This window comes from Hyposmocoma kahamanoa, unplaced genomic scaffold (genome assembly GCF_003589595.1).
Source record: "Hyposmocoma kahamanoa isolate Upper Pololo Valley unplaced genomic scaffold, ASM358959v1 138, whole genome shotgun sequence".
Classification (NCBI taxonomy): Eukaryota; Metazoa; Arthropoda; class Insecta; order Lepidoptera; family Cosmopterigidae; genus Hyposmocoma; species Hyposmocoma kahamanoa.
Window position 1 is genome coordinate 6,296,541 of NW_020653492.1, and position 21,790 is coordinate 6,318,330.

The window sequence follows — 21,790 nt, forward strand, 5'->3', positions numbered from 1 at the left end:
TATTCTTTACCTAAGATTAGTAATATGTATATAAATACTTAAATATTAATTTTATTTGTAGGTACTGAAGTAAAAGTTACATGTTATTGTTATTATCTCTTATTATAATATATTTTGTTTTACATTCTGTTTAAATCTTTAATATTCACAGTTACTGAAAACGATATTATTATTAAAACTTTAAAAAGCTTAATCTACAAAATATTTGTTTGTACTGTTTATTTATACGTGGATATTTTTTCTTATTTTATAATTTCTCTTTTTGTTTCTTTTTATTATTTTTTTATAAATTCAATTTGTTTATTACGAAATCAAAATTATAATAAATATTTATAACAAAATAAGAATAAATATATTTTTTTATCATATATTTATACAAATACAGAATCTGGAACTGAATTCATAAATGGCATTAGGAAAAGTACGAAATTATTGGAGAAATAATTTTGTATGGAATCGAAAATATTTTACACGAAATTCATTAAAAACTTTATCATTGATAAAAGTAATAAATATATTTTTTCAAATTGTTTTTAATATTATCATTATATTAAATGTTTTTACTTTTGCTATGCTCCAGAGTGAACCGCCGTTTATAATAACAATTAGGTAGTATATGATCTGGGTTGCCTAGTGGTTGGCATTGTCGGCCCTAGTTGAGGAGGTCCCGGGTTCGATTTCCAGTAGTGCCAAGTTGAGAATTATCTTTTCAAAATTGGCTCTGGTCTGAATTTTGCAGGTGTGCGTGAACTCCGTTGCTCTGTTTAAAGTACAGGGAATTTTCTAATTTAGGCACATTATTATTATACATGCACTCCACATGTAATTCGTACTTTTCTAGATGCCATGTAATAACTAATACACTATAACATATACGTTATATGTTATAGTAAATTATTTATATATAATACAGACGACGAAATTATTAAACAATTAACAACACAAAAATAATCGATGCCAAAATATTTATAGAAATAAATATAAAAAATGTAATAAAATCTTAATTCCCATACAAAACTTTGTGCTTCGTGTGCGCTTCGCTCTCGCTATCAAATTTTTCATTCAGTGAAAAAATAAAATCTCCTTACAACATTTTAACCGACTTACGTATAAAAGTTATTATACCTTATTTAAAAAAACATCCACTGATTATGTTCACTTATTAAACGCTACTTGGGTTAGTCACGAAAAGTCGAATTGGTTCTGCACAAGACAACATCAAACGGTCCAACTCAAAAACATACCTTACAACATCTAACAAGAATAGAAATTGTCGTATGAGTCGATATGATGAGACGCGTCGCTTGCTGCGCGGGCGCCGGCCAAGTGCGGCCGACAACCCCGGTGCCGTACGGCTTTAGTGAAAACCAGTTCCTTATCGCTTCCCGTTCTTACACTCCCGTGTGGTTGAAGATGAACGAGACCGCGTTCTTGTCCACCGGCGGCGATCGGCGTGTGATCGACGTATGGTTGTTGTTGTTGTAATGCCAAGACTTCCTTGTCGATGTACTCGACGACTGGAGTGCAATCGTCTCGTAATACCGTAGCCGTCCACAGCATTTTTTGCTCTTCATAATCGCGACAAAACCCTTTCTGTACTTCTTATTAAAGAAGGCGTACAGAATGGGATTGATGCAGGAGTTTGACGATCCCAACCATTGAGCTAGAGGAGTGACCACTGGGAACATATCTTCTTCCCATTTCTGGATAGGACCTCCTAACTTTATCCTTGCAAAGATGAGGTAAAGCGGGAACCATGATAGGACAAACAAAATTACGACAACTACTAGCATTTTCACTACTTTGACTTTTGATTTCTGTTGCATGCGCTCCATTTGGGCATCTTGGGTGTCTGTGGGAATTGCTCGGCGCCAGACTTTGATCCAGATTAGAATGTAGCACAGTGTGATAAGGATCATTGGAAGAATGTAGCAAAAGATGAGATTTCCCACGACGAAGTAAAGAATTTCGCTCAAAGGGTTCGGCCAGACGTCAAGGCAGAGTCTGACATTGGGGTTGTCTTCGAAGACCACAACAAGATCGAAGAAGAAGACCCATGGTGTGGTGACGACGATAGCGAATATCCAGATGAAGACAATCATCATCCTGGCTCGGCGTTTGGTGATCTGGCATTTCAGAGGCCACCAGATGGCGAGGAATCTGTAACAAAAAAAGGAAAAAAATTGAAACCTACTATTGTAGTAGTAAGTAGTAGTAACTAAGTTACTTTTTCGGTTATTAGATACTGTTTAAATGTAATACATTTCTGAATAATATATTATAGATAGATACGAGGAATTACACAACAAAAGATACAATAGATGTTTATGTCTAAATCGCATAATGTCTCGTAATAGTCCATCCATTCAGAGCCGAGTTATTTTCTCTTGTGGCACTAAATGCTATTGTGTGGAAGATGTAAAGTAATTGGAACCAGTGAAGTAATTGGAGGTTTCGTCGAAAACAAGTTATGTAATGAACATATGCAAATAGATTACACTGATGAATCTGAATTTGGATGGTAACGTTATAAATTTGGATGGTAACGTTATAATGTCTTGTTACTAAGATAATTAACTGGCGCTCAACATGTGTTGCTTTGACACGTACTTGTTTTCGGCGGAATTTGTTCAAGTATTATTAGCCTCCTTTACACACACACTTTATCACGCGTGACCAGGAGCGTACAGGATTGCGCGCGACAAAGTATGCTCACGCAATCGTGTGCGATTACTTGTATTGAAGTTATTTAAGCAAACGTTTTTATTACAACGGAAGAGAGTGCAATAGCGCAGTCTTTCCATTTTCATTCCAACATCTTTAAATGCGCGCTAATCGCGCATAATGGCTGTATCACGCGCGAAAGAGTGCCTGCAAATCCCTCTATTCAGATTAGTATTAGCTTTCATTAGTATCAACTTTTTATAAGTTCTTTCTTGGTAGTTGGCTCTTCTATTTAGAGGAGAGTTAGAGACTTCACAGGCTTTCCAAGGGTTTACCTTCTTGAACATGTATATTCATCAGGACATTTTTTTTATTTGTAATTATGGACTATGCTTTCAACTGAAAATTATCATCGTTGCACTTGAACTAACCGCTCACGCGATGCGCTCTTCCTACCGCAAAATGGCGGCTATTTGGTTTCGCAAATTAGAAAAGCATTCAGTTTTAATACAAGTTTTTATAAATAAAAATTATTATTCTGCATTGCTAAATAAATACCCTCCGTACTACCAACAAAAATATCTCAAACTGTTATAACTTCGATATCCGATAAATCGGTATAAAATCATCACCGGCACCTCTAGGTGTGGTATGCGTCTACGGCTGCATGTATCGCGTGAGCGGCTAAGATGACACCAAGTTGAGTGGATACGAATTTCGTAACAGCAAATCAATCAAAAATAAGTTCTTCCAGGTGTCGCTAGGCGCAAAAAAACCGTTTAAACCTAAAATTATGAAATTCGTAAGATGTGCTGCCTTGATCCTTAGCTCAGTTGGCGGAGCGGTAGCTACACTGAGGCAGCAGACGCTAGTTGAAGTCCAGTCGAATCGAAGGAATATTTCGTTGAGTTTGTTCAATATTTGTATCAATAATAAATAAGAACTCGATTATTTGTTTAATAGTTATTTTTTCATCATGCAAACATGTTGGCTTTTTCTTCTAGTTATGTATTATTTATCTCAATTATCAAATTCTATATACTTTCATAAAACGTTTATTTTTAATATTAATCCTCTGTCAATGAAATGAAAATGACAAAGTTTGGAAGAAATTTAAAAACCTAAGACACGTAATAACACGTAAACAGATCTGAACAAAGAAGCGAAATTGCAAGATAAGAAAGGCGTGTAGCAGACGTAAATAGTAAATTTAATGTCGTCCAAAAAATACCAAAAGTATTAGTGCCAACCTGTCACTTTGTAAAGAGAACGAGCAAACTTTACGAGGGTCATCTTCCTTGTAAGCTTGTTTACTGGTTTTACGCACAGGCGGATGGCATTACGTTTTTGGCATCGTAGGTGCCAAAGGGATGGCCTGATTTGAAAACCTTTAACCATTAACAACCTTTTTTTATTATAAAGTTAACTTAATCGAGATCATTCTTATCTATGTTTGATGAACATCCATGCAGCCATATAAAAATCATCAACACTTTTAAGAGTTACAGCTGGAATCTGAGTTATGAATATTAGAAGACGCTACAATAACATGGTAACCTCGATCTGATGCTTGGGGCCAGTTAAATTGGCATTCGCAACAGAACAAACGTGACAGACCATAACAAAAGTTCAAAGTGTCAATTTTAGTTTACCGTAAAACAGTAACGCTTATTAATGCGTTCGTATTTTTAAATAATTGTTAAAGTTCGTAATAAAGTTTTTGAGTTCATGATAATTAACTGACATATTAATGCCCCATAAAGTTTAATGTAAACAATTAATTACTGCTGGACATGTCTTAGTGGCATTTCGTAAATTATTTCCGATCATTTATCAAGTGTCTTAAATGTGTGAAATAATTTTAGCTTGTAAACGTTTATCTTCATGCGTAGGAGTGTACAATACATAAAAAAGAAGATAATTATCGCTAAAACTTACTCACTTCCTGCATTATTTAACTTATAAATCTAAACTCGAACTCAAGTAATTTTTATTTGAAAGGTGTGCAAGTTTATTCATAAAGAGATTAATATTCTTACACCAGCGTCATAGTAGTGACAGACATAACATTAACACGAGGAATAAAAATAACCTAGCTATTATTGACAATCGTATTCACAAAGTTTCAAATTCATTTAAGGGGCATTGAAGGGTATAAGCTTCTTTAATAAGATTCCGGTTGATATTCAAAATTTGCCATTGACGAGGTTTAAAACTAAGTTACGTGTTTTCAAATGTCATAATGTTTACTACTCGTATATATAAATTTATTTGCATAAAAAACGTACAAAGTTAAGAGCCCTTTTTGATGTTATTAAAAACAGCCTTACAAAAATGTGAATGAATTTTTTTTTGTTTTCGTTTATCGTTAATGGTGCTTTTGACACATTCAATTAAATTACTTGATATGTTCTTGTATTTTTAAGATTAATAAGAGATTATATGTGTCAAGATGTTTTCACCTTAACCGTGACTACAACAGACATTAAAATTTTACCACTGTTTGAGAAGTTTAATGGATTGCTTTTAAAAGGTTGCAGGACAATGAAAATGTCTTGATTACAGGTTGGAAACATTGTCCGTTTCGCTACGGTACCATCCTGTAAGTAACATTTAATTCTTATGGATTTAGGGGCAATTAAATACTACGTATATAAGAGTGGTCATATTTGATTATGCACACTGACCGACGACGGGACCGCTTAGTTCATTTATTTTCACAGTATTATGTCATATAGAATTTGTTATTTTGGGGCGCAGCTTCTAATGTTGAAACAATTTTTATTTTACAGAACACGTATCTCACTCAAGATATTAGCATATTGGCCACTGCATCGCAATTTATTTACATTTCTCTACATTTTGTGATTCTCGATATTGAATTGTTTAATAAACGGAGTGACTTAGGCATTAGGAAGGAGGAATTAGAATTAACGTCACATGACTCCAAAACAATATATATGCCTATGCAAATATCGGAGTGAATAGTATTAGGAACAGCTACAATTCGCATCTCATTATTTAACTCCACTACAAGTTGCTTCGAAGCCCGATTTTGTATAGAAACATTTTCAAACAAAATGAATGACTGATCAATGAATGAAAAAAAATGAATGACATTTGTGTTCTAATGGTTGAATATTTTGTGATTACAATCTTCTTTAACATCAAGCTTGTATTAAATTCTGGTACGAACAAAAACGATGAAAAGATAAGTGGCTCCAGGACATAAAACATCGATGCTCTGTAAATTTCAGCTTTCTGTGATATTCGTGGAAAATGTATTAAATCTTTTTAAGAGATTGTAATATTTCAGGGCTTAACTTAGGTTCTACTAAGCCTTTTACATTGTAGACGATTTATATAATGTCTAGTCGTAACATTTACTCACTCTAAATGGGTAAATTTATCATTTAACAGACGCTTGCATTCAAGACGGGATTTCGGTTTGAAACCGGTATGTACGAGTATATGTCATGATGTTACTTTTGTCACACAGCTTTGGAGGCTGATAGCAAGATAGCAAGTGTGTGATGTGACAGTCGAACACCCCAAAAGACTCAAATACGCCATATTCAGTCTTGGGTGCCTGGGGGTCAAGCGTCTGATGACTAGGAGACTGGCAGATAGGAGAATAAACTAGCTGCCTAAATATTGCCAGTAGGGTGCGGACCTCGATGATGTTTTTTATCTAAATCTGTGTGAATGCGTTTGTAGACAGAATTACACGCCTGTGGTGGACCATTAAAGACAAAAATATGAAATATTATAATTAAATGTCAATAACATCTGTTTACTTAAACATGTCTTTGACAACAATTCGATATGACGTGGTGCACATAATGAAATAACTCGTATTGAAATATCGATACATTTCATTGATAAATATTTCGATGAACTCGAACCTGTTTTTGATACGAACGACTTTTGGGTTGTAGTAAAGTTGTGACAAGTAGTAGCGCGACACAATATTCTTTAAGATATGTTTATTTATTTATTTAATCATTCACTGCACAGGAAAATAAAAATTATGTGATACAATAACATTAAATTATATAAATACTTAGATAAATACATATTTCATAATATAATACCTATGAAATGGACGAAATAGTAAATAAATAATGCTCCATAAATCTCATTTTGTAAATAGCTATCTTCGTGAACGTAACAAATATCCTTCGAGGCGATGTCATCACGAATATGCATTTGCATTTTCTAGATTACAACTAAGAACAATATTTTTAATATATACACGATATTGACCTATAAAATCCCCTGCCATAGTTACATTCAAATATATACATCAATTTAAAATGTAGGCATAAAATCCCAATAAAAACTTATCGTAATAAAAATTTATCCATTCGCTAGAAAACACTCCGCAAACTTAATATATTTACTTCAATTAATTCTGCGAAAGCTGTTTGAAGAGATAAGGGAATTAAGAGATTTGACGAAAGTGCAATGAGCTGAATGCATTATTTCCAAGCTAAACCAGTACCCTGAGATTTACTTTCCTCCTTTTTTAACAATAATTATAAGATGTAGACGGTGGTTTTTCGAAAACATATTATTCGTTGCTTAAGCTACGTTTTACTGTGGTTTTCTTTTGCATTTTGAAAATTTTTTTCGAAACATTTCAGTTTAAATTAAGATTTTATGACGACTTTTAATTTAAAAAGTAAATATGTAAAATAATACAAAATAAAAAAGAGCGAAAAAACTAACTAAGTCGACACTTTCAAATTATCCTCAACTAAACGATGATCTCAATGGCCTGGTGGTACCTAAGCATTGTGGACGCTAGAAAAGAAGGTTTCAGGTTCCATACCTGGTAGGACAATTTGGAAGACTAACTGTTCCATTTTGGTCCTGGTCTGGGTATCCTGGAGAGCGCCATTGAGTTAATTTCGTTGTTTTGATATCTTATAGTTGTCGCTCTCTACAACTGGTGTAGTTGGTGTAGTTGTAAAAAAAAATTATCTGTGCGCGTTATTTATTTATTGCGATCCATATTCGCTTGTTTTCTAAAGAAATTTGTTCTCACGCTTAATGTCTGGTATGGAACAGAAACGCGCTGAGTATATAGCTTCGTCGCATACCTTCTATATCGGTTTATCTTCTATAAATAACTACACTTTACCACCGCTACCTAACTAATTGAAAGCATTGAGTTACCATATTCAAATGCATGGGTTTAAATGTATTTATATTTTTTAATAATTTTTTCCTAAAACCTACTGATAATCATGTCTATACTGTGTCCACCGTGCCTTGAAACGCCAGTGATCAGCTAGTATAAGCATAATTTGTACTTAATAAGCGTGTTTTTCTTTTCGGCACGGGTCTCAAGAGACAAGGCTGTTATATTACGTAGTATGTAGTGACATAGCGTGTAGAGAATTATGAAACTGTCAGTTGAGATAGAAAAAGAAAAACAAGATAAATAGTTTTTAGATTTCGACGTAGTTCTTAGAACCTTCGGGCTACGTCAAGACGGCAGTCTGAGGCCTAATTTCTTTTCCCAAGGAAAACTGCGGAATGTGCGTCGTGTCAAATTATGACTTATAGCAAATATTTAATCTATTATTAAGATTATAAATAACAGACAGATATTATTATATATTATTGTTCAAATAAGTCGCAGCAATAACAAATAATAAAAAGTGTATTAGAACCTACTTCGAAAATTATCATCATCATTACCGTCAACCCACTGCACGTCCCACCATTGGGCACGGGTTCTTTAAATAGAGTGTTTAGACCATTGGCCTGGGTTGGAGCCTTCACATATTTTCCGAAGGTTCTGAACGTACTGCGACGTGCAAGTTTCAATAAGATCACAAAATATACGTAACTTCGAAAACATTTGAAACCATTTATTTCCACACACATAAAATACAGACTAAGAGGAAACAAGATTTTAGAATATATGTATATAAAAAAAAAAACAAATGATTTGGTGTGGGGGACAGTCTCAGCATTCACTGAGCGACAGAAGTCGTTCAGCACTGGTTTTCAGCCTGCTCCCAACTTTAGTAAACAGACTTAGGAATGAAAGTTATAAAGTACATGCACAAGGATTCGAGTCGTCGATCTCTCACTTGAAGAGCAACAATTCTCCCACCAGGCTACCACCACTCTTAGCAATTAGATAGGGCAAAGATGCTGTTTTGTAGTGCTCTTCTTCAAAAAGCGAGCCAACAGGGCTCTTGAAAGCTGGCAACGCATAACCAGCTCCTGTGATGTTGCAGATGTCCGTGGGCAATATGACCACCGCCCATCAAGTAGCTCCTTCGTATGCTACTAAGTGACGGGATGAACAAGTCGTGCGCCTGGTAGTAAGCGGTACGCCTGTCCATAGCAGTTGCAATGCCATTCAGAGGGGCACTGCCAATGCGCCTGTTACCCTGAGACATAAGCTGACAAGTCCCATGTGCCTGTAATTTCACCAGCACCTGTACCCTTCAAAACCGGAATGCAGTAATGTTCACATTACTGCCTGGCGGCAGAAATAAGTAAAGTGTTAGTACGTCTGTTCACGTGGCATCAGCTCATTCGCCTCCTACTTTTCGTAAAAAAAGAATTATCCTTAAATTGGTAAACAAGTGACCTACCCATGCAAGACTTAACCATTTATATCCATCAAACATAAAAACGCTAGACTAGAAATAGAGTAGTAAAACAAATATGTAGTTAACCCTGTAGATGGGATAACTACAGATTTATTTTCTCGGCACTTCGCAGTTTTTTTGCGACATCGGCATGATGGCGTCTCGGGGGCACGTACCGGGCATGCAACGCTCACGTAAAGGGCACATAGTTGTTCTTCTGTTAGAATCGGTTATAGTCCATTAGTATTGTTAGTAAAGGAACGATTGATTGGCCTAACTTTTCAGTTTAATTTAATTTTATTAAGCGGCAGTTTAACGGGAAAACGTTTACAACTGGACGTAGTTATGCAAAAACCATCCAATCCAAAAAAATATCAAAAAAAACGAGTTACATGTACCAAAGGGTTCCTAAGGTCTAACCGCTTAGATCCACAGCAAAAAATCCACATATAAGCTTAACTAAAAATCTGACGTTACAGGACGTTATAACTTTTGAAAATAAATCAAGAGTGAGAAACACTTTTAAATTTTAAACTGCTATATCTCGGAAGTGGGTGTAGATTGGATGCTTTTTGTTTAGCTACGTCCAATTATTTTTCCAACCGTTTTCATGTTAGGCTACCGCTTAACAAAGTTCAATTGTTTTTTTACTTTACATTTGTGAATGTTTAGTAGGGTTGCTTCTCGCTAACGGTGAATGCAAAAATTAAACCTACATGTAGAAGACAGCTCACAGTTTGGAAAACTCGTAAAATTGCTAACCCGCATTATCCTTAGATAATCGATGGTATATAGAATTGTAATGGCAATAGAGGTCATTGTGAAAGACATCGTCCAAACAAGCTCTGCTATCTTACCTATTTCTACCAAGCAGTAACGTGAGCATTACTGCGTTTCGGATTTGAAGAGTTAAGGGTGCTAGTGAAATTAAACGCACGTGGGACTTGTCTATGTCTCAGGGCGAGGGTCCCGTGGCAGTGCCCCTCAGATCTTTTCGTTATGGACAGGTGTGTCGCTTACTTTACACCAGGCGCACTTACGCCTAAGGTAGAAACCTATAGTCACAAACTTTGCTTGAAATAGACAGTTTCCAGATACGTGGTGAATTATATAACAACAACAACTTACTTAAACAATAAGTTTGTATTATTCATAGTTACGTATAAATCCGATTAATGTAAACACAACTTTGAATAGTAAATTATCTTGAACTAGAAACGAGATATCATTTTCGGGTAAACATGTTGTGTTTTTGAACGTTGCTTGCTTTAATTTTAAGGTATTTTAAATTTTTATTGAATTGATATTCAATTATTTTTTATGAAATTACTCCATTAGTTTGTTATAATAAATTAATACAAAGATCGAACACTCAGAAAAAATTCCTTCGACCCGGCCGGATTCGAACCGACGTCTTCTAGCATACCGTGCCAGACGCTATACCAACTAAGCCACGGAACGAACCAGCGGACCTCACCAATTTTTCTAAGCACTTGCGTCGTATCTTTGTATTTTAATTTAAATGTGCAATAAAAAAATATTTATTTTCAATAAGAAAAGTACACTTAATATCATAAAGACGTTGCAGTTAATTTTAACGCTTTTTTCAAAGTGTTAATGACCTATATTTTCAAAGTGTTAATTAACTGCCTCAGTGGCCGAACGGTTACCATGCCGGATTGCCACGCAGATGTCGCAGGTTCGGTTCCCGGGCTGTGAGAAATATTTGTATGGCCTGCATTTATTTCTCTCATGAGTTTGGGTGTAATTAATGGTTGTCCATGTGTGTGTCCATGGCACCCGCGAGACAGGGTTTCTGGGAACCGCACTCCCAATCTTATGTTTGCAAACCTTCTCCTGAATTAATTTTAAGACTATAAGAAGTTACCCGTACCCAATGCCTTTCATTATCATCGAATCCCCTGCTTTTTTTTACCGAAGCTCCTTTAGCTTCGGTAAAAATACCGAAGCTCCTTTAGCTTCGGTAAAAATATCGAAGCTCATTTAGCTTCGGTAAAAAAAAAATTCGTCTAAAAGCAAATTTTCCAACCAAATTCATCATTATGGTATCTACGTTCACAACGTCTTAATTCTCATACAAATTGTAACTAGACGCAGGGGCATGAGACGCTGTAATTGTTTTATTACGGCACTCAAGTATGAAAGCTACAGAATATAATTAAACATGAGTTTTGTTCATAAACAGAGGCACACCCAAGAGCTCACCAATTTTGAATATTTTTTTTTGTACCATGCTCAACGCAAGTAAAATTTAAATATTGAATGTCAAACCTGACGTAGCATTGACCCTGTTCAGACTACATGCTATACTATATCAAAGTACGATATATAATCCTTTATCATCTGTAGCAAGAAAATGAGGTTCTTCCTAGAGGTGACCTTAAAGTAAACTACCCTTGTTTGTTTGATTCCGAAAATCCCGATACGCAGATGTGGCGTAATTTATTATTACATCACAGTTCAGCTTTATTACCATTACAGACCATGTTTACATAAGCTTTGGCCGAGGTTACAATATGATAAATAGGAGAGTGTATGTCGGAGAGGATTTATGGGGTCACTTAGTTTTAATTCTTGCGTCTTGCTAACCAAATCATGGAAAAAAAATACAAGGTCCCTAAATAACTAAGCAGCGTAACACTTTCGGTAGATGGACGATTGCCAATAGTTAGTTTATGTATCTTTAATACAACTGATGTTAAGTGTAAGGTGGCGCATAGCTGACACTCAAGTTGCACTTGAGTGTCAGCTATGCGCAATTGCACTTGCAATTGCACAATCTGCATGAAATCGTCCACAAGCGTTTTAACTTTCATCGTTGTCAAAGAGGTATTTCTTACACACTTTCCTCGCACACTCGACCGTTTACTAAAACAAACAGCTCATTAAATAATAACGTCAATCATGAAATATTGGTGTCAATGCCACGCCGGCGCCGTCTGTCATTATCGCCGATGAAATGACATGTGCTATTTATTAACGGAGTTACATTATCTCCTACGATATCTTTTCCACTTCATTAGCGAGCGTTTTGAGAGATGGGTTCTTTAAGACGTTAAAAGAATTCGTAGTTTCTTTGGAGAACGCTTGCTTTCTACGTTGAACGCCCTGCGTAACTGATGTCTTACTTTCTTAAGCGAAGAAAATGTTATTAAACCAAATTAACCTTTCCAATACTTCATAAACGTGTTTAAAGACGTTGAACTCTCTTTATAGGAGATCCCTCCGAACAGTACAACGTATATATTGCACATAATGTGTTCATGTGCTAATTGCAAGCACCATCATCTCGATTCGAACCAACGTCTTCTAGCAAACCGTGCCAGACGCTATGCCAACTAAGCCACGGAACGAACTAGCGGACCGTACGAATTTTTCTACGTGCTTGTTGCAGATCTTTGTTTTTGGTTTTTAACTTTTGTTTGCCGTAGTGCCATCTGTGAGAAATGTATTTCTTCACTCAGCCAGATACATATCTTTAACGGTGGCAATTTTGAACTTATTCTACCAAATACCTATCTAAAAAGTGTTAGACATTACAACAAAAACTTAAAAGTTTATGTTTGGTAAATTTATTATATTGTTTCGTAAAAAGTCATGGAACAATAGTTACTTGTTATGCAAGGCTGCAAAGTTGTTGTTTGACGCGAGTGCTTGTTTTGAAACCTGAGCAAGCGAAGGAAGCAAAGACTCGCTTCGCTCGTGGTTCAAAAATATATTCATGAGCGTAGCGGGGGTTCCAAGGCACGAGACGCAAAGCAACTTTGGTGCGGAGCGAAACACACAACTTTTCACCTCACTATAGCGAAAAAAATGGTAGATGAAAGAAAAACAGTTGAACTATAAAACATCAGTTTTTTAAATTATATATCTTGTTATAAATCTTCGGATGCGTTCTGAATTTACACCTGATCAATTTATTTCCTGCTTGTACTTTTATTTTGTGTGATTAAGTAATTATTGCAATTATTTTAGTTTTTTGACGACTTAAAATAATTTAATAAACACAATTAGTTATCATTGTCAATTAAATATCAACAATAATAAGACTAAAATTTACCAACGGATTCATATTACATAAGTAAGTAATGTACGACAAATAGCGTACTTGAACGTGTCATTACCTTTTTAACCGACTTCAAAAAAGGAGGAGGTTCTCAATTCCTCTGTATGTTCTTTCTTTTTTTTTGTATGTATGTTACGCGATAACTCCGGTATTTGTTTGGATTTTCATGATTAGTTTTTTGTTGGAATAAGGGTATTTCCATAGTGGTCCATTTCATTTTGAAGAAAAGCATCCACCTCGAAGGGTGGCTGTTCACGCATAATGATTCATTTTTATAAATAGCGCCTAACTTTAATTTAGGAGTTATTACTTTAATGGTTGATTTTGCTATTTCTTCATTTCAAGACGTTTTTCTCACTCTAGTCAATATACTTTGAGTAGTGAGAACCGATTTTTATTATCTCCAGTGCCAAGTCCTGTATAGTGGCGAACTAGGGGATATTTCAATAAAACTTAGCAAATTGACGTAATTCCACTTACTTTTGAGGTCGGTTTTTTTAGTACTCTGTACCGAGATTATTTTTCATCGAAAGAAAATGTTGGGTGCACCGCAGTGCATCGTCAAATTCGAATTTCAAAAACTTTCCACGCTTTTGTGCGCAGGTTTCTAAGAAAGCCTTTTCGAGCTAGTGAGGTGAAAAAGTTGTTGTTAATGATCCTGTTGTAATATAATCCTGCGAGTTTGCATTGTAAAATATTACTAATTACCCTGTAAACAAACGTAATTTTGGTGTTGTGGTACCTACATAAAACTAAATTACATAATTATTTGTAAATATTACACACTGACAAAATTAAGACGTTTCTTAATGTAACTAAGGTTAAAGATTATAATTAACAAGAATTGCAAAGTAGGTAAGTGAACAACAAAATTTCACCAGTTATATATTACGTACTGGACTCTATAAAATCGGCAAAGTTATCACTATTATTAAGTGAACATAATTGTCGTTCAAAAACTGATTATAGCTCTTGATTACTCTGTAAAAGGTGCAATGTCGATGCAATTATAACTTTACCCCTTGTACGAGATCGCAAAGTGCCGACATTGAAGCGTTTTATCATAAGATTCGTAATAATAATATGTTTTATACACTATTTTGTTGTTAAACAACTGTGTAATTTAATGCTATACGTTTTTATTCGTCTTTTGAGTTTAGAGTTTTGTTAATAATTTTAGGGTCAATTTACATTGGGGCGGAACAGAATGGAAGCGAGTTTTTGTAACGAAATTATACATAGCAAAATTAATATTATGTCAATTGTATAACGCACAAACTAGATACGAGCCATAAAACAACTTCCGTGGGAATTTTCGCAGCGAAGTGGCGAGAAGGTAGACACAGCGTGATGTCAAATGTCGATGAGATACTACAGCCTCAAGGGGCATTCTAGGGACTGCGCGTGTCTTCTCGCGCAGCGAGGTGAATTAACGCTTCCGTCCCTTTCCGTGTCGCGGCAATGTAAATTGAGCCTTAGTCTTGTTACTGATCAGATCGATGTTAACAAGTATTGAGGATTGTTTCGCTAACTACAACTGGGCCACGAAAATTTTAACTTTTTTTATTAAAAAAAATTAGTGCGCATTTGACTTCCATCTCACCTGATGGAAAGCGACGATGAGGTCAACCATGGAGCGTAGACTTCTCGTTGAGAACGCCCAAGTTATGCCGTTTGGGGGAACAAGTCTGCAGGCAGGAAATTCCACATATAAATGTGGAAGCGAAAAGCTTCCTGCAAGTTCTTGATATGATTGAAATGAGAGCTTTTACTTTCCGTTTTGAAGTAAACCACAGGGTTGACTACCTCTGACCCATTGTTTATAGGCAATGCGCAGGTCTAAGTAATTTAGCGTGATATAAAACTCGCATGGATGATTTAGTAATAAGGAAACGTCGTAGAAGAAAATTGTTAGGACTGACGGGAAGAATAGTACTAGAAAAAGAAAACATATAATAAAAAAGATTGCGTCCATAAAATATATAGGTTATAGTCTAGTTCTGGTTGAATGAACAGGAGCTTAATGGAGATCAGGTACGGGTTTACCGAGAGTCAACTCTTATCTTTAGCTTACACACACTGGCAGATTTAACGGAACTACTATACTACATGTACATTATTAGAAACACTTCTGTTAAAACATAGATATCTTTTCATAGCAGCTTCTTTTGTAACTTAAATTAGTTTGTTGTGTTACACTTTTGTATTTTAATTTTAATGTGCAATAAAAAAATATTTATTTTCAATAAGAAAAGTACACTTAATGTCATAAAGACATTGCAGTTAATTTTAACGCGGTTTTCAAAGTGTTAATGACCTATATTTTCAAAGTGTTAATTAACTGCCTCCGTGGCCTAACGGTTACTATGCTAGACTGCCACGCAGAGGTCCCAGGTTCGATTTCCGGGCCGGGAGAAATATTTGTATGACCTACATTTATTTCTCTCGTGAGTTTGGGTGTCATTTGTGGTTGTCTACTTGTGTGTCTATGGCACCCGCGACACAGGGTTTCCCTAGTGCGGGGCCATGTTGATGTTATTTAGATGTTATTTATTATTATTACTATTATTTTAAATTTTTAACTATTTCGGCTTTGCCACAAAAACTTTTTTTTTTCAATAATAGTCAATTAAGTCGATGTTAAAAGATGTTAATGTAATTGAGTGTACTTTATGTCTTATAAATTTATATCAATTTGTATCTATAATACTACCAAACTTTCGGAGTATTTTCACAAAAAAAGTCACGAGATGAACAAGTGGCAAGCGACACGTCTGTCCATAGCTACACGGCTGTCTCAATCAGATCTAATTTAGACAGTCAATAGGGGAGCGCTTATTTCAATTTCATCGCGGGCGTCGCGACTATCATGCGTAGCCATGCTACGGGGGCAGTTGTAGTGCCACTCAGAGTTTTATATCGCAAAGATCTGAGTGGCGCTGTCACTGCACCCGTCATTTTGAGACATAAGTTAACAAGTCCCATGTGCCTGTAATTTCACCAGCGCCCTTACCCTTCAAAACCGGAACGCAGTACCTAATGCTAACTTTACTGCTTGGCGGCAGAAATAGGTAAGGTGGCAGTATTTCCCTGGATGAACTCTTTCATAAGCCTTATTGCTATTGAAAACTTATTATTTATAGCTTTACATTTTTTTATTTCACAAAAATACGTGATTTAAAACTCTGCACTGCAATTGTTATAGACAGGCCTGACGCTTACTGCCAGACGCACCACATGTGAGTCCCATCAATTAGTATCTAGTTATAAATTTTATATAAAAAAACCGACCTCAAAAGTTCGTGGAATTACATTAGCGAAACCGGATTCATCCCCTAGTTTACAACCCTTAGAGGTGGAAAATTTTCTTCAAATTTAAAAGGGACCGGTACTGAAGTACCCTGTTATCAACAAAAAAAGAATCATCAAAATCGGTTCACAAATGCCACAAATGCCACACAAACAATAAAATATACAGTCGAAATGAGAACCGCCTCCTTTTTGAAGTCGGTTAAAAACAATAATAACGATATAAAATAATAACAACATAAGGTATAAAGAACTTTTATGGTAATTGACATTATTTAGAATGAAATTTATGACTATAAAACTACAGAAAGTGTAAACGATACGAAATTTATATAAAAAATTAAATCAGAGTATTCAAATGTGCGGCGTGATTAAAATACCGAAATGTCACGAGGCAAGTGTTGAAAAGAAGAAAAACCATTATCGTAAATTTGCACAGTTACGATCGTTATCGGTTTAATTGCGGCAATTAAACAAAGTTCGCGATTTTAACGTTGTCGGTGAATCAATAACATTTGGTTCGAAGGAGGTAAACCAAAAATATCTGATGTTAATTTGATTTTAAGTTTCTTATTTTAAGATCCACTTCGTGCACGTGCTGTCTACGTCCTCTGTACGTTTAGAACCTTACGTCGTGTGGCTAATACTTTCCAGGATGGCAAACATGTCCCATACTCCAGCATGGTGGCTACTACTAATCGGTTCGCGTGTCGCTTGCGTTGGCTGGGTACACGGAGTAGAAATCTTCCATCCGCTCTGTGATTGACCAGTGGTGCGGTCCTCCGCAAACTTTCCCTGTTGCTTTTGTGGAAACATCAAGCTTGCTAGATATCAAACTCACGCAACGCAAAGAAATCCAATGCAAAACAAACGGCCGGCGCCAGCGAGCGACTCGTGAACAGTCCTGCGTGCGCGCACGCGACAGATCTTTGCGTATGCGCGAAGCGAGTCACGCAAGCAAGCGAAAAACTCAAGTGTAATAACTGTGGCGGCGGTAAACGGTTGGTTCTCAATTGAAAGGTCTGTGATTCGAATCAGTGATGAAGGAAAATATCGTAATGAAACCTGCCCTTCACAAGCCTTGGTAAAGGTGTAAAGTCGCCAACTCGCTTTGTGTTACTTTGGCGGACCATGGCCTAAACAGTTTTCTCGCTTGAAAGCTATAACTTGGGCCTTTTCAAGGCTAGAATGAATAGGCATTATTTATCATCATTTCATCATCGTCACTTTCCACCAGGTGAGATGAAGATCAAATAATTAACTTATATGTTTTATTAAAAAAAAAGTGGTCACATTATGCCTGTCACATATAAAAAAGTTTCCCCGTGGCGACCTGTGACTCGCAGTGGGACTTATATTGGGTTGAAATAATTATGATGATACTATTATAAACTATGATATCTGTTATAGATGCTTTTTTATTTATATAAAGCTATCACAAAACGACTCTAAAAAAACATGTTTACGCCATTCATACCGTAATAAAGATTTCGCTCATTGATATAAATTTTTCCACGCCAGAAATAATTCACCAACCTCGAGTTTCATTAACAAGCCGATGCAAATGAAGATTTATTAATATTTAATAATAAATTCTTGTCGTCTCGGTTGCAAAGATTTGCAATATTGTTTTGCAAGCTCGTAAAGTACGTAACTTGTATATCTCTTCACCACACTCTTTCCCACACACACAGATGTGTGTCAAAAAGACCAATGGTATTTATACCTTTAACATTTTTTTGCCATATTTAACTCGCAGTGTACATCTCTATTTTTAGGTCCATTTCTTTAGAACCATAATATAAGCGAATAAATATTAACAACCCTCGCCACGGTTTGTACGAACAGCTTGATTTATCGAAGAAAAAACGCAGCTTTATGTGACGATCAACTCCCATAGAAACAGTACGGTAAAAAACATTTCCCTAGAATAGGGTAGCAGAAACGTGATGTGCTATCTCTACTTAACAGTTTATTTTTAAATATGTCAAGCGAAGGCACGAACGAGTCGTGCGCCTGGTGGTAAGCGACAAGTCTATCCATGATAGTTGCAGTGCCACTCAGAGCTTTAAATCGCAAAGAACTGAGGGCTACCACTGCGCCCGTTACCCTGAGACATAAGTTGACAAGTCCCGTGCGCCTGTAACGTCACCAGTACTCTTGCTTTTAAAAACCCGAACGCAGTGATTCTCACATTACTACTTAACGGTATAAATATGTAAGGTGGCAGCACTTCCCTGGACGAACTCTTTTATTAGGAGCTCTATTGCTAATGCCGTAAAAGCGAGGTCCTGGGGATCCATGAGGGGATCCGAGTACGAACACCAGACCGTCACAGAGGATACTGAATGTTTTTAGTTTATAATGTACAGTCAAGAGCACGTCAAGCTTGACACTTTGTACTTTGGACCGTTCTCATTAGTATGCGTCGCAGACGCGCTGTAGTCGCGTATACGTATCGCTTATTTTGATAAGAGATAGTTTTAACTATAGTTTTGTTTGTTAATTGGAATTACTTTTCGAAATGAAGCAACTACAGTCAGTTCCACTCCAATGTACCAGTTATTTATTTATTTATTTATAAAAAAAAATACTGTACTGTACCAACTGTACTGCCAACTACAAATCGATTAATCAATGGAATGAATTGATTCGTTTCTAATTGAATCAATTGGAATAGCTGGCATTTTATATAATAAAATGTGTTTTCCGATTTCGTTGCTGGTTACTATAAAAAAATATGTGATTAATACTGAGTGTTGATATTTTGTACATGAGATTAGAATTTTTTTCTTATATAACCTATAAAAAAAATCCTCCTTTAAATCTTACACATATATATCCGTTCGATTGTGATAAAATTATCGACTACAAAAACTTTAAGTGAATGAACCGAATGAGTTATTTGCGTATACAGCCCTAGGCAACCATAGACCATTCACAAATCTATATTTGATTACTAACCTCACTTTACTCACTCTCATTCTTTATTCAAATAACATTTTTCAAATAAGATTTTAATATGTTATTCAAATGAATATTGCTGGAAAAAGTGATGTATCAAGTCGAAATCTTTAAAATATACGTGGAAGTGTTACTTATTCCATTTATTGACTGATCGCTTTAGAATTTTCACTAAACCGGTTTGTTTACTTTTCTGGCATAATAGATTGGAACAGACTACATGAAATTCTAAGTGTAAACGCCAGTAAAGTATATAAGCTTCTTGCTTGCAACGCGATGTTTGAGCGCGTTTAGATCGATTAATTACAGCGCGAGCGCGTCTGCAGCGAGTAAACGCGCGTCATCGTCGCGTATTATATACGCCGTGTGCATAGACTCTTAAATATATTTTATATATCTCATTATTAGACAGGGACCCCGCTGGCCCAGTGCGGGATGAAAACTTCTCTCGTTTACCAAGTGTTACATGTCGTTCACCATCTTTTATCAATGCATACTGCATAGAAAAACTAATATTCCAATAAGTATAATATTCAAATAAGATTTTTTAAATTTGTTATAAATCGAAACAAAACCTTGTAACCAATTACAATCTAGCCTTTTTACAAGACTAATAAGTAATTCTAAATCAACATAATTTTCTAAAATAAATGTAACTTATATAATACAAATTGTCCATCGACAAACATCTTTTAACGTTAGTTAAGGGGAAGACACTACGTTCTTGTGTTCATAATCTTATTACCACTGGCACTAGTATTTATTTTATTCACTTTAAAAGACACTAACTCAAAAGGTTTAGTTCTTTGTAGTCTACGCACTATATTTGTGTTGTTCACGCGATGATGAAGTCTATGTTCGTGAGCTTACGCGCACTTTCTTATCACTTTATCTACGGGCTCTATATCTAAATCCCTCATTTCGTATGTACCAAGGAGCACCCACTATTGTATTGTATTGTATTTTATTTTGGAAGCCCAGAATTAGAATTCCAATCAGATAGAGAAAATTATTATTTATCTGTGGAGCATATTACGTAAAGAAGTTGTAATTTGCCTTATATAACAATAACAAGAGCAACCGGTACGCAATGCGAATAATGAAAGCTTTTTTGCTAACTTATATAAGAAACTGAAGAACTGATTTTGTTTGTTGTTGTTCATCATCATTATCATAGTCGCTGTCGTCAAGCCATTAAGGCGACTAACAGGAGGAGAAACGAGAAAAGCTATTTTGCTAGATGAAATGGTTTAGATATTTACTGTTAAATAATAAATAGTCTTATAAAAATTATACGATATATCTAAGGATCTTGTCTCAAGAAAGTGCCAATTCGTTACACAATAGGATGTACTTTACTCGGTCCTATAATCCCGAAAACAGGTTAAAATGTAAGTCTAAAACGAAATATTTAAAAATAAAATTACAAACTTTGCACATAGATTTATTTGGAGATATTTATTTTTAAGAGCTACAGAGAACTTTTGGTTTTGAACTGAAGCTTCTTATACTTTATTAAACTCACATTTATCCCAAAACTAGAAAATTGCCCACCGGTTTAATAGCACGCGGCACCGCCTAAATATTCTTTAAATATATTCTAGTTAAATTTTCTCCGCCCGTTCCTATTTTATTCATGTTAATTTGAACCGCGTGGATTGCGGGACGCGAGGGGCTGACCCCCAAACCTCACCTCCTAAAATCGAGACTTGCGTTCAAATACTTCGCCTTAAACGTCTACTCCTAGCCACCGGTTTCCTTTATGCCATAGCACACCCCGGACACTCCATACAACAGTCGAAAGCTAGTTACCTACTACTACTACATATAGCGAGGCGCTATCTGCACACGCGCAAATGTGTGCTTGAAGTGGCAAGGTTACCCATTACTATCTCGTACTATTATGTTACGTGATCAGAGCGGCAACGGCAAACTGTTATTTACAATTCCATTAACAGAATCCTAATAATTACACATGTCCATTAGGTATTTATATCGATATAACACTATATTTTTTATTTATTCACTAACTAGAACAATACTGAAGATTTATTTAAAAGTATATGTATATTAAAAGCATTTAAAATGTTATATTTTGGACAGGTACTTTTAAATAAGGTAACCAAGGTATTTGAAATTGCGTGTCCAT

The 21,790-nt window shown here is 35.6% G+C and overlaps 1 protein-coding gene across 1 annotated transcript in view; it reads right to left on the reverse strand.

The window, feature by feature from the left end:
- Positions 1-1,103: 1,103 nt before the first annotated feature.
- LOC113240459 (neuropeptide SIFamide receptor-like) overlaps positions 1,104-21,790 on the reverse strand; it is a 230,229-nt gene continuing 209,542 nt past the window's right edge. The window contains exon 3 of the mRNA XM_026477772.1: positions 1,104-2,160. Coding sequence (XP_026333557.1) covers positions 1,392-2,160 — 769 coding nt within the window. The 3' untranslated portion in view covers positions 1,104-1,391. The remainder of the gene's footprint in view (positions 2,161-21,790) is intronic.